The sequence below is a fragment of the Crinia signifera genome, chromosome 1 (genome assembly GCF_055691185.1).
Source record: "Crinia signifera chromosome 1, ASM5569118v1, whole genome shotgun sequence".
Taxonomy (NCBI): Eukaryota; Metazoa; Chordata; class Amphibia; order Anura; family Myobatrachidae; genus Crinia; species Crinia signifera.
Window position 1 is genome coordinate 355,045,942 of NC_139217.1, and position 14,100 is coordinate 355,060,041.

At 43.5% G+C, this 14,100-nt stretch overlaps 2 protein-coding genes and 1 long non-coding RNA gene across 5 annotated transcripts in view; 1 reads left to right on the plus strand and 2 right to left on the minus strand.

Annotated features, from left to right (window-relative positions):
- Positions 1 to 14,100, minus strand: part of SLC2A11 (solute carrier family 2 member 11) — a 78,395-nt gene that overhangs the window by 31,461 nt on the left and 32,834 nt on the right. The window lies entirely within an intron of this gene.
- Positions 2,872 to 8,767, plus strand: LOC146008909 (uncharacterized). The gene is made up of 7 exons (XM_083148728.1): positions 2,872 to 3,194; positions 4,711 to 4,862; positions 5,495 to 5,659; positions 5,744 to 6,416; positions 6,493 to 6,759; positions 6,928 to 7,053; positions 7,164 to 8,767. The coding sequence occupies exons 2-7, from the start codon at positions 4,713 to 4,715 to the stop codon at positions 7,835 to 7,837; spliced, it is 2,055 nt and encodes a 684-aa protein (XP_083004854.1). The 5' UTR covers positions 2,872 to 3,194; positions 4,711 to 4,712; the 3' UTR covers positions 7,838 to 8,767.
- On the minus strand, positions 9,870 to 10,969 carry LOC146030387 (uncharacterized). The gene is made up of 4 exons (XR_014455889.1): positions 10,871 to 10,969; positions 10,527 to 10,654; positions 10,183 to 10,310; positions 9,870 to 9,966 (listed from the first exon to the last, which is right to left on the minus strand). It is a non-coding gene; the product is annotated as an uncharacterized LOC146030387 (long non-coding RNA).

The window sequence follows — 14,100 nt, forward strand, 5'->3', positions numbered from 1 at the left end:
ATGCCACTTGGAGGAAGCAGACATGTACCACAATTGCACTATATACCAAACAAAAACAGCAAAATGACTATAAAAGGGAGGTATCGCAGTGTTTCCAGATGGATGACAAGGAAAGAGTTTATGGGGAATACATAATACATTCCAAATACTCATCATCCAATCTGGTGGACACTGCTTTGCTGATACTGGGACTTCCGAAAGCAAGCTTAACAAGGGGGATTTACCACTTTGGCATAACTAAAAGTATGAATAAGCTAAAACCTGGTGAACCTATGCACAGAAGATCAATGGGATGATTCAGACTTATTCGCACAGGTCCGAATTCGTCCCCGTCCCCGACAGTGCGCATGTGCAGACCCCCGTAGCGAGTATACAAAGCCAAGCGAGCAGGTCTGACACCTGCACTACTGAGAGACCACGGCGACTGCCCAAGAGATGCCGACTGCCCGTGTTGAATGTGCCTTGCGTTAAATAGGAACCAGCACAATCAAGGACAGATTTGACTGGTGAAAATCTGCTTTCAGCCATCTGTAAGCAGGACACACGGAAGATGCTCTACCACACTTTGGTGATATTTGCTATGGAGGAGATTCTCCTTAATAATTGATCATGCACCATTACAATGGATGCCGAGAAACCGGGAGGTAAACACCAAGGTTACCAGATGGTTCTTCCAATTACAACCCTTTCGTTTTGCAGTGGAACATATGCCAGGAATCTTTCACAAAAATGTAGGCGCCTTGTCCCAGATATTTGTGCTTCTTGCAAGGTCTTTGTCAACGCTGGAGGGAGGGCTAGGTTCCAATAGCAGCAGTGTGCTACAGAGGAACGAGGGGTATGTAGCTGATAAACAAAGGGAAGTCATGTATTTGGAGGATAGAAAAAGCATTTCTTACCTGCTTAAGTTACTTCATTATATTTCACCCCAGTAGCCTGGTACAGCTAAAGGAAGTGTGACTGATTAACCAGATCAACTACGTGGAATTCCATTAGGAAGGCAGGGTGGGAGTGTCTAACTACACAAAGACAAGGCGCAGGAATTCTTTAGAATCCCACAGCAGCTTAAACAAACTGTAATCACCTGTAACTCACAGCTCAGTTGTAATATATAATATACTGTATCTTCTACCTGCCTACAAAAGGAGTTTCCTTACAAAATACAGCAGTCTTTGAGGTTCTCTCCTACAAAATTTCTGAAAAGTTCTGCTACACAGCTTTCCAGTGAGTGCTATATAAAAAACATCACCCTTCGGGTGAAGCTGCAATGCACATGCACACATGCATGACACAGGAGCATGTTGCTGGCAGCATTAGGTTGCCAGCAGCAGAGGACATGACTGAGGAGGGAGACTGAAGAGGTATTGCTGAATACAAGCTGCATATGTGATAGTATTGCAGTGATACTAATAAAATATCCCGCTGGTATTTACATGTGTCAATGAAAGTCTGTTGAAAATTTGTAGAATAAAGCTATCTTATGGAGCAAAAAAACATAGGGGCCCATTTGCCAACAGGTTTTAGCTATTTAAAATTGCTTGTCTGTGATAGATGGTGCTCCAGCCAATCAACAACTAATAATTTTTTACATGACAAGAGCTGATTGGTGGAGCACCAATTACCATTTGCTATGATTGAGATATATATATATATATATATATATATATATATATATATATATATATATAAGAGAGATAAAACTTGTTGATAAATGGGTCCACCTGTGCCAAACTCTAGGGGATGCTGATGAAAAGAAGATACTGCTGGGGGAAGTCGCAGGGGGACACAGCTGTTCACCGGGAAGCCGCCGGAGGAAGCCACTGGTCGCAAGAGCATGCAATGGTCCAGCGACCATTGCAGGGCTGGTTGCGGAAGCGCGCTCTCGGCGACAGTCTCCCCGTATGCACATTGATATGGTCACTCAGCGACCATATCTCCCGCAATACTTGCTAGAATCGCACCGTGTATACGGGGCTTAAAGCCACTAGGAATACCTGAGATTTCAGATAAGCAGGATTGTTTATGTGGGGTAGAGCTAATTTTTTTAATCTTCTAGTGGCTACTCTTGTGGTCCCACCTAACCAACACAGAGTCAGCTTAGTAGGATAATGAGGAAATCACAATCTCATTAGTGGATAAATGACATACTGGGCTAGATGTACTAAGCTTGAAAAGTGATAAACCACCAGCCAATCAGCTCTTAACTGTCATGTCACAGGCTGTGTTTGAAAACACTGGTTGATTGGTTGGTGGTTTATCACTGTCCATTTGATCACTTTTCATGGCTTAGTACATCTCACCATCAATAAGAAGTGAAGCTCATATTTTTACTTTTAAATTATAATACAGGTTGAGTATCCCTTATCCAAATATTTGTTATCCAAATTATTCTGAAAACCATACATTCCAGAAACTGAAAAATATATATATATTTTTTTGCTAAAAGCACTACTGGGGACATCGGTAACAGCACTACTGAGGACATGATATGTAACTGGTACTAATAATACAAATCGATGCAACAAGACTGTATTGTTAGTAAACACAGACCAATGAGGCGTGCTACATTTATACATCTATATGCAACCAAGCCAGACTCTGTAAGCTCTCAGTTACATAGTTACTCCGACAGAGTGACTTCACATTTGTGTATATTTATTGTGTATGTGAAATAAATTGGATAGTGTGTGTACATCTTAACAAATTTAGGTGCAATCATTAGCACCATTATTTGGTATCACACTACTACTGTATGTCTAAGGGCCCCCATACATTAGGCCGACTTGTCTGAAAGACAAGTCGGACCTAATGTCCTCTGAGCTCCTCCGGCAGCTCCCCGGGAGAGCTCACTACGATTTGGCACTTGGGGGGGTATTCAATGTGCTCCGAAAAAAACTATTTTACGTTTAACATTATGTTTTCGTTTATTTCGCATCAAGAATCCTTTTTCGCTATTTTTTTTTTCGAGGTATTCAAAGGTTTTTTTTCCGGAGACAGCAAGAAGTGAAAAAAGTGAAATGTATCGAAAAATGGGCGTGACTTTTTCGCTAAGCGAAACTTACGCGTATTGTATAAAAAGAACGTGCTGCGCAACGCATCCACCATTTTGGGATGCCGACAGTGTTGTGTCTAATGGCCGTAGTGCAGTGGATCACAGCAGCCCCCTTCCACGTTCGGACCGCGTGTCTTCAAACAGAGTGAGTAATATCCTTTATTTTATTAGTTGTTTTGTACAGTATTGCTGCGCTGTTTCTATTGTTTATTTTCTTTAAAATGGAACCTTCTGCTCGACAGCGTTGTCCTTGAATTTAACCACAGGTTAGGGCTTTTTAGTTTTGTCCGTTGTTAGTGAGATTTTAGCATGTCCTTTAAACGATACTCTCCTTGTGTGTGGCATGTCTTTCATATTTCCAAATTGGTTCTTTTTAGTGCTTGGTTGTTAAGGGGATAAATTCAAATTGTACTGTTATATGAGCTTTGAAGTGTGCACGGTTGGGGTGGGTCAGCATGGCCACTTTTCAAAGCTTTGCACTTTCTTGTTGGGGAACGTCTTAAGGGTGCACCCTGCCTGACCAGCAGCATTTGTTAAACTCCAGCCCCTGCGTGCCAGCCAGAATGCTTTGTGATGGAGCAGCGCTGCAGTGAATAGCAGCATTGCTGGAGGAGCTCAGTCACAGGAGGAGACGTGACTTCCTGTCACACGCAGAAAGCCCCTGTGTCTTCCTCGCAGCCATAAAGCCCATCCAGCTGACCACCTCCAACTATCTTATGAATAAAGAAATAGCTAGATTGCTCTTTTAGAGGTGTGAGGGGGCAGTCGCAGTGTGTGAGGATTTGTATGTGTATTGTGTGTTTATGTAGATGCTGCTTTGTTTATTTATGTATGTGTTGCTTGTGTGTATGTAAGGGCTATTATGTCACTGTATTTAGAGAGGTTGGTCTACAGTATATGTGGATGTATGGGCACATGTAGCTGTGTGCATACATGTGTCTGTGTACCTGAAAGTTGCAGTTTATAATTGTGGGTGTATGTGCATCTGTAGCAACTGCATGTGTATACATGTGATGTTTGTGGAAGTGTGTATAGATGGTGGTTCTTGTGCATATAACGCTGTGTGTATGGATGTGGGTGTATGTGCATATGTTGTTGTGTGTATACATGGATTTGTGTCTGTTAATGCCATATATGAATTGTGGGTGTATGTGCATATGTCCGTCCTGTTATGTGTGTACATGTGAAGTATGTTGCAGTTTCTATATATGTGGATTTTATATGTGTGTGAGTTGCTGTGTGTGCCTATGCGGGTGTGTCTGTATATTAGTCTGGCATAAACAGTAGTCATTCTAATAGAAGCGGTAATCAATCAGACTGACCTTATTTCTACAGTTATATGTCGTGCCCACATAAGTGCTGGAAATTCCCTGCTCATCTTATGACCTGTCGATCTCTATTCAAATTCCAACATAACTCATTAAGACCTTGTCCTTTTTAGACCTAAGTCAGGTCGACCTTCCAGGGAAGTTGCACTAGTGGGGACGACTTTATGACTGTACATATATAATTTCATTCTCACACATGATCCACACCCCGCCTATGGGCATCTGTTATAAAGTTATTCAACTGGGTGTATTCACTGTGCAAGTTTAGCACATGGGGATCTTTTGTTGTACATTGAAACGACCATGCTCAATCATGACATTTGTATTTATTAGGAATGTCTACAGAAAGAAGTCTTTTTTCACCAGTGGATTCCTCTTCAGAAGATTCAGTGCATAAAAATACAGAGCATCAAGAACTGGATGAGATGGCTTTGAAGACGACAAGCCTTGTTGGAACTAGAAAGAAAAGCAATGGAAGACATCGGGTAATTAAAATTAATTTGGGTTTATGAATATAGTATCACCAATATGTAATGATAGTCTGGATCAGTAAATATGCATTGCATCGAGTGTCACGGACAAGGCCTGTGGGTGTGCGGCTCATACTGTTGCCACCTCAGAGTGAACCCTCCTATATGATATTCCAACCCCAACAACCCTCACACCACGCCCCAATGCGATTTTAAAAATCACCATGTGTTGGTACATCAATACTAACATCCATTTATTTGTTTATGGTGATTTTATAACACGCCAATTTCTTAAAATGTTGTCCTAATATCCAACCATAATTTATTGGAAGAAATGGTATTTGGCTCTCACAAGTACAACACATTATTCGAGAAGTTGGAACAGACACAGCAGCCTTCTATAAGGCAAAACGTAGCGGTTACAGCTTGGTGTGCTTTGGTAAAACATGGGTGGGTGCTGGGTCTATAACCATTATGGTTTCTTAAACTGGGTGATCAATGAATGTCATTGGCACACATGCCTTTTATTTAGACATACAATAAAAATTCCTGAAAGAGATAGGTAAACTAAGGGCAAATTGAACATGGCAAATAATTTTTATTATGTGCTTGTTTAAAAACAATAACACTACATCTTTTTTATACAGTCTCCTACATTGAGAAGCCCACATCGTTCCGATATTTCTACAACGGAGGAAGATTTTGAAAGATTTGAGGAGGATTGGGAGCAAAGTGCCGAATTTAGAATCTGGAGGGCGAAAGTTGAAGCATCGCGCAATAAACCAAAAGCCACCACAAGTGGACATTCGAAGGTATTTATTTTTATTTCAACCAAAGATGATTTCAATTTTGCAATGTAATGATGTTTAAATTGTAAATTCTCATTCTGTTTGCAGATGTTCCACAGCAAAAGGCAACATTTACAAAATGTTCATCACAGCCGGCCACAAAACAGTCTAGAAAAGAAGCGTCCCAATGATAGGCAGCGATCAAATATCCGTAGTCAAGAAAGCATGCAAAGTGATACAAATGAGGTTGCAAGGTTTTCTGATGACTCAGCATCTCATCATTCTTCTGGTGAAGGATCCGGTGGTGAAAATCTGAAAAAGGCTCAACGTGGCGTACGGTTCAATGAGTCCGAGAATTATGCTCTGGTGGAGGCAGTTGATAGATATTATGATATGTTGTTTGGTCCAAGGGCACCAACTACAGCTCCAAAATTGAAAAGAAAGATGTGGAATAATATTGCCGAAAAAGTCACCTCTATATCAGGTGTTCAAAGAGATTCCAAACATTGTATCAAAAGGTATAGTGACTGCCGCAGGCAAACTAAAAAAAAAATGGGTATGCAAAGAAGACATGAGATAGGTACAGGTGGCGGACCGGAGATGAAAATAAAGTGGCTTTCCTGGGAGGAAATAATCAAGAAACGATTAAACCCAATAATGATTTATGGAGTGAAAGGAGGTGTTGACTCTAGACGAGGAGGCATTCAGGAGGAAGAGGAGAATCCTAGAAAGAAAAGAGGCAGCAGAATTAGCAATGAGAAAAATATGTCTAGTAAAAATGGTAATAATTTAATAGCATAAAATCTATGTACCAAAATGTAATGAAATGTTATTAATAATATTTTTACCTTCATTAGATGAGCGTCAACATTTAATGCAAGCGGAAAGAAGGCACAATAATTCCAGCAATCGAGTTCTTGAACGTTCGAAAGATAATGATGGCAGTGGTATGGCTGAATTGCAAAGTATACCCACATGCTTCCTTGAATCATCTGATGTAACCGACGTAACGTTTGAGGGTTTCAACAGCAGTTCCATAGATAATTATTCCGGTAACCGATCCTCAAGGGAGAGAAATTCTCAACAGATGGAATGCGAGAGTACTGTAAATCCAAAAGAAAAAGGTTAGTTTTTTTTTAAAAAATAGCTGTGTATTGCGGCATAAAACCAGTTTATAATCAAGGGATGTATTTTATTAAACAGTAATACTTTTTTGGAAATGTTATGCACTCCTTACATGAAAAGTGTGATTTATTTGTTTATAATATATTTTATGGGAATTTTAATTACAGAAGATATGCCTATGACAAGTGGAGGACTTTCCTCCGGAATTGGTCGTTTTTTTAGGCCTGATTTAATTGAAAATTTGTCTGAGGATGGAGATGTGGAGGTGCGACAATCGGAATCAACACCTATACGTAAGTAATAATATATTTCAGCAATATCTTTGGTTTTCTACTACACTCTTCATTATTTACAAATAAAATCAAGTAATTGAATGTTCTTCAAAATTTCTCTATCCTTACAGCATCTCAAGCAAGGCAGCTTGGAAACAACGACACATCAGAAGAACCAGAATATCTGCATATCAGAGCTTTGGCAGATCAAATGCAGCGGAGACATGTTGACTTTGAAAAAGTTTTAAACAAAAGACTAGATAGCTTAGAAAACACTTTTAAAGGTTTTATAGACATAGTAAAACAGATTGATGTAAACCGCCAGAGCCAATACAAAACTACTCAGGATATACTGAATATTATAGCTGTGTCAATCAACAAATTGGTTGACAATACAACTAGCCACGCACACAGTTTAATGAAAATTTCAGATGCTAATGCACAATCAGCAAATACCTTTAATATCATGTTAGAGTGCCATCGACAAACTTCTGCCAGTACAGGGTTGATTGCTACTTCTCTGAAGTTAATTGCAGAGGACATGATTGCAAAGTCGCACAAAAAAAACATAAGTGAAAAACAAAGAAAAGCATCAGTAAACGAGAGGAAAGGGGGTGTATTTCCCACACAAAATACCTATTCCTATTCCCAAATGTACACAGGATATTCAGGCATGTTTCCAAATGTTAGAGAGCCAGATCATGCGACAACATCTTGTGTGCAACCTGAATCGTTAGCTAACGATCTGTCATTATCAGCACCTACACACGATGACGATGAAACTCAGATTTCACAGGAGTTATAAAAAGTTTAAAATTACAATGTTTTCACAGTAATAACTTGTAACATCCATCTCCATCCAGATTTGACTCTGGTCTCTTTAGGAAGGAATAGGTATTTTTATTGTGAAATTGCACTTATTTAAGTTTTTATTGTTTATTATCTATAAGTTTTTTTTTTCAATCCAGCAACATAGGAACCATTGTCACCACTGGCCAACCTTCTCCCCCCAGATGTGACGCACTGCACATTTGGAAGGAGCAGCGTGGTCAGTGGTGACAATGGTCATTGTTACAAACAAATGACAGTTCTGAAACTTTACCTTGTGGCGTATATCATTTGTGCTGATTTCAATGTTCCATTGTCAACACTGGCCAACCTTCTCCCCCCAGATGTGACGCACTGCACATTTGGAAGGAGCAGCGTGGTCAGTGGTGACAATGGTCATTGTTACAAACAAATGACAGTTCTGAAACTTTACCTTGTGGCGTATATCATTTGTGCTGATTTCAATGTTCCATTGTCAACACTGGCCAACCTTCTCCCCCCAGATGTGACGCACTGCACATTTGGAAGGAGCAGCGTGGTCAGTGGTGACAATGGTCATTGTTACAAACAAATGACAGTTCTGAAACTTTACCTTGTGGCGTATATCATTTGTGCTGATTTCAATGTTCCATTGTCAACACTGGCCAACCTTCTCCCCCCAGATGTGACGCACTGCACATTTGGAAGGAGCAGCGTGGTCAGTGGTGACAATGGTCATTGTTACAAACAAATGACAGTTCTGAAACTTTACCTTGTGGCGTATCTTGGTTCTCTGTTTCTCTAAACACTTTGAATATTTTCTCATTTTTTGAGCGTTTTTATATCTTTCTAACTATTTATAAATGAAACAACATCAAAGGTCATGATTCATGTCAGTCGAAAATCCAAAATTGTTCAATAAAATTTTATTGAACCAAACAACATTTCAAGAATCATTTTTCGTATACAATTATTTACATTGAACTATTATAGTATAACAATACAATTTTATGACACACGATGCAAGTGGTGTAATGCAAAGATTTTGCCATCGGTTCAACCGGTCATCAAGCACAGTGTTCTCTGTGTGGCCAGCAGTAGACATATGGACCTGCAAGGGGAAAAATTAATGGTTAGTATTGGCCCTGTTATAAACAGACATGGAACTGAGTTACACCTGGCACACAGCGCATGCGCCCTTGGTTTGTTTGGGGTTTAACCTAGGGAATGGGTCTTCAACCTGTGGCCCTCCCTGAGGAGTGCCACAGGTTGAACAACAGTGTTGCGGGGGCACATGAATGAGCTACTTACCAATTTCACAGAACAGCAGCTGAGAAGTGGGGCCTGTCTCTGGCACTTGGGAATGAACTGGATGTGGCGTCAAGGCAGACATCAAACTGCAAAGGGATGTTTTCAGAGGCAGCAGGAGACATAAGGACCTGCAGGGGGAAACATGAATGGGAACATAGCGTGCTGGTCAGTAGTGGCCCTGTTGCAGACGGACATGGCACCGAGGTACACCTGGCCCACAGCGCATGCGCCCTTGGTTTGTTTGGGGTTTAACCTAGGGAATGGGTCTTCAACCTGTGGCCCTCCCTGAGGAGTGCCACAGGTTGAACACCAGTGTTGCGGGGGCACATGAATGAGCTACTTACCAATTTCACAGAACAGCAGCTGAGAAGTGGGGCCTGTCTCTGGCACTTGGGAATGAAGTGGATGTGGCGTGAAGGCAGACATCAAACTGCAAAGGGATGTTTGCAGAGGCAGCAGGAGACATAAGGACCTGCAGGGGGAAACATGAATGGGAACATAGCGTGCTGGTCAGTAGTGGCCCTGTTGCAGACGGACATGGCACCGAGGTACACCTGGCACACAGCGCATGCGCCCTTGGTTTGTTTGGGGTTTAACCTAGGGAATGGGTCTTCAACCTGTGGCCCTCCCTGAGGAGTGCCACAGGTTGAACACCAGTGTTGCGGGGGCACATGAATGAGCTACTTACCAATTTCACAGAACAGCAGCTGAGAAGTGGGGCCTGTCTCTGGCACTTGGGAATGAACTGGATGTGGCGTCAAGGCAGACATCAAACTGCAAAGGGATGTTTGCAGAGGCAGCAGGAGACATAAGGACCTGCAGGGGGAAACATGAATGGGAACATAGCGTGCTGGTCAGTAGTGGCCCTGTTGCAGACGGACATGGCACCGAGGTACACCTGGCCCACAGCGCATGCGCCCTTGGTTTGTTTGGGGTTTAACCTAGGGAATGGGTCTTCAACCTGTGGCCCTCCCTGAGGAGTGCCACAGGTTGAACAACAGTGTTGCGGGGGCACATGAATGAGCTACTTACCAATTTCACAGAACAGCAGCTGAGAAGTGGGGCCTGTCTCTGGCACTTGGGAATGAACTGGATGTGGCGTCAAGGCAGACATCAAACTGCAAAGGGATGTTTTCAGAGGCAGCAGGAGACATAAGGACCTGCAGGGGGAAACATGAATGGGAACATAGCGTGCTGGTCAGTAGTGGCCCTGTTGCAGACGGACATGGCACCGAGGTACACCTGGCCCACAGCGCATGCGCCCTTGGTTTGTTTGGGGTTTAACCTAGGGAATGGGTCTTCAACCTGTGGCCCTCCCTGAGGAGTGCCACAGGTTGAACACCAGTGTTGCGGGGGCACATGAATGAGCTACTTACCAATTTCACAGAACAGCAGCTGAGAAGTGGGGCCTGTCTCTGGCACTTGGGAATGAACTGGATGTGGCGTCAAGGCAGACATCAAACTGCAAAGGGATGTTTGCAGAGGCAGCAGGAGACATAAGGACCTGCAGGGGGAAACATGAATGGGAACATAGCGTGCTGGTCAGTAGTGGCCCTGTTGCAGACGGACATGGCACCGAGGTACACCTGGCCCACAGCGCATGCGCCCTTGGTTTGTTTGGGGTTTAACCTAGGGAATGGGTCTTCAACCTGTGGCCCTCCCTGAGGAGTGCCACAGGTTGAACACCAGTGTTGCGGGGGCACATGAATGAGCTACTTACCAATTTCACAGAACAGCAGCTGAGAAGTGGGGCCTGTCTCTGGCACTTGGGAATGAAGTGGATGTGGCGTGAAGGCAGACATCAAACTGCAAAGGGATGTTTGCAGAGGCAGCAGGAGACATAAGGACCTGCAGGGGGAAACATGAATGGGAACATAGCGTGCTGGTCAGTAGTGGCCCTGTTGCAGACGGACATGGCACCGAGGTACACCTGGCCCACAGCGCATGCGCCCTTGGTTTGTTTGGGGTTTAACCTAGGGAATGGGTCTTCAACCTGTGGCCCTCCCTGAGGAGTGCCACAGGTTGAACACCAGTGTTGCGGGGGCACATGAATGAGCTACTTACCAATTTCACAGAACAGCAGCTGAGAAGTGGGGCCTGTCTCTGGCACTTGGGAATGAACTGGATGTGGCGTGAAGGCAGACATCAAACTGCAAAGGGATGTTTTCAGAGGCAGCAGGAGACATAAGGACCTGCAGGGGGAAACATGAATGGGAACATAGCGTGCTGGTCAGTAGTGGCCCTGTTGCAGACGGACATGGCACCGAGGTACACCTGGCACACAGCGCATGCGCCCTTGGTTTGTTTGGGGTTTAACCTGGGGAATGGGTCTTCAACCTGTGGCCCTCCCTGAGGAGTGCCACAGGTTGAACACCAGTGTTGCGGGGGCACATGAATGAGCTACTTACCAATTTCACAGAACAGCAGCTGAGAAGTGGGGCCTGTCTCTGGCACTTGGGAATGAAGTGGATGTGGCGTGAAGGCAGACATCAAACTGCAAAGGGATGTTTGCAGAGGCAGCAGGAGACATAAGGACCTGCAGGGGGAAACATGAATGGGAACATAGCGTGCTGGTCAGTAGTGGCCCTGTTGCAGACGGACATGGCACCGAGGTACACCTGGCACACAGCGCATGCGCCCTTGGTTTGTTTGGGGTTTAACCTAGGGAATGGGTCTTCAACCTGTGGCCCTCCCTGAGGAGTGCCACAGGTTGAACACCAGTGTTGCGGGGGCACATGAATGAGCTACTTACCAATTTCACAGAACAGCAGCTGAGAAGTGGGGCCTGTCTCTGGCACTTGGGAATGAACTGGATGTGGCGTCAAGGCAGACATCAAACTGCAAAGGGATGTTTGCAGAGGCAGCAGGAGACATAAGGACCTGCAGGGGGAAACATGAATGGGAACATAGCGTGCTGGTCAGTAGTGGCCCTGTTGCAGACGGACATGGCACCGAGGTACACCTGGCCCACAGCGCATGCGCCCTTGGTTTGTTTGGGGTTTAACCTAGGGAATGGGTCTTCAACCTGTGGCCCTCCCTGAGGAGTGCCACAGGTTGAACAACAGTGTTGCGGGGGCACATGAATGAGCTACTTACCAATTTCACAGAACAGCAGCTGAGAAGTGGGGCCTGTCTCTGGCACTTGGGAATGAACTGGATGTGGCGTCAAGGCAGACATCAAACTGCAAAGGGATGTTTTCAGAGGCAGCAGGAGACATAAGGACCTGCAGGGGGAAACATGAATGGGAACATAGCGTGCTGGTCAGTAGTGGCCCTGTTGCACACGGACATGGCACCGAGTTACACCTGGCAGTTTGCTACTTACATCCATTGCAAATGAACCCCAATAATTTTGTGATGCAGACTCTTTCGAAAATAAACTTTGAATAAACAACTCCAAAAAAGACAGAAAACTTCAAGCCGAACAAGGCCAACAAGAACCAACTAGGCCAACAAGAACCAACATGGATCAACTCTGTAATTAGAAAGGGATAAAGTATATCGTTAAAAAATATTCAGGGACTTGTTCAGAAACATGGCACACAATCTGGTGTGTTGCAACTCCATAATCGCATCACATCGCATGTAACAAATTTATATGCACTGCGATGCAATGTGATGGTCCCGATTTTTCAAAGGGTTGTATGGGAAGTAAGCTTTGCAAATCCCCACTATCCAACAAGGCATTCAGTTGGATCTAAACCTGGGACAAGCGTCAAGAGGCACCCACCCAGATCGGGGACATGATCAGCTATCCACGCAAGGGGATGCTGATTAGTTAAAAACAAAACAACGTCCCCTTGCAGGGCTCGCTGTGCTTGCCTCGTTGGGCCACGGAGGGTCACTACCCTTGGCACAGGTTTCTATCCACCGCCATGCGTAGTTAAATATTGTACAAATTGAATACCACGGAAAAATCAGTTCCATTGCATCACATTACAAACACCAAATATATATATGTAAAGTCCATGTGCATTTACATGTAAAGAACTAATGTGTGCTATACACACATGTCCCAATACGATAGCAATCGTTAAAACAATAATATTACAAGGTCTGTCAACCATACAGACATGTGTGTATATACATATGTATCGTTAATGATACGGATCATGATATATAGAGATATCTGTTTAAACGAAAAAAAAACACAGAAATACTCACATGCGAAAAAAGTATTGATCAGATTTCTTCTGGTTTCTGCTCCTTCGTCCATGCCCACAGGTAACACTGAAGAAAGATCCCCATGCTGGTTAACACTAGCACGAATATTCACCGGCAAACGTCTTGCGACACAGATATTATGCAGAATGCAACAGGCATTAATAATGCCGCAGACTTTTCCCGGAGAATATAAGAGGCTACCACCGGAGATGTCTAAACATCTAAACCGGCTCTTAAGTACACCGAAGGTCCTTTCAATTACACCCCTCGATGCAATGTGTAACTCCTGGTACCTTTTTTCAGCATCACCTACAGGATTAAGCAATGGGGTCAACAGCCACGGTTTATTCGGATAACCCGCATCACCTAAAATATCAATAAAAAGTTGTAACATATTTGCTAATAACTTATGCATTATAAAATATATATATATATAGATTACATACCTAACAACCAGCCATCTGGCATTCTTCCTTCCTCAAAATCACGGAAAATAGATGACTGGCTTAAAACGAAGGAGTCGTGGGTCGACCCAGGAAAACCCACACAGATGTCCAATAACCTCATTGTGGAATCACACACCATCTGGACATTCAGGGAATGGAAGTGTTTTCGATTCCGATAACATTCTTCCGATTCCCTGGGAGGTGTGAGTTGCACATGGGTGCAGTCAATCGCGCCCAGCACATTGGGGAATCTCCATTTTTGAAAGAAGCCAAATTTGATCTCATTACATTCGCTGTCAGTGTCTGGAAATTTTATAACCTGGGCCGTTAATTTACGGAA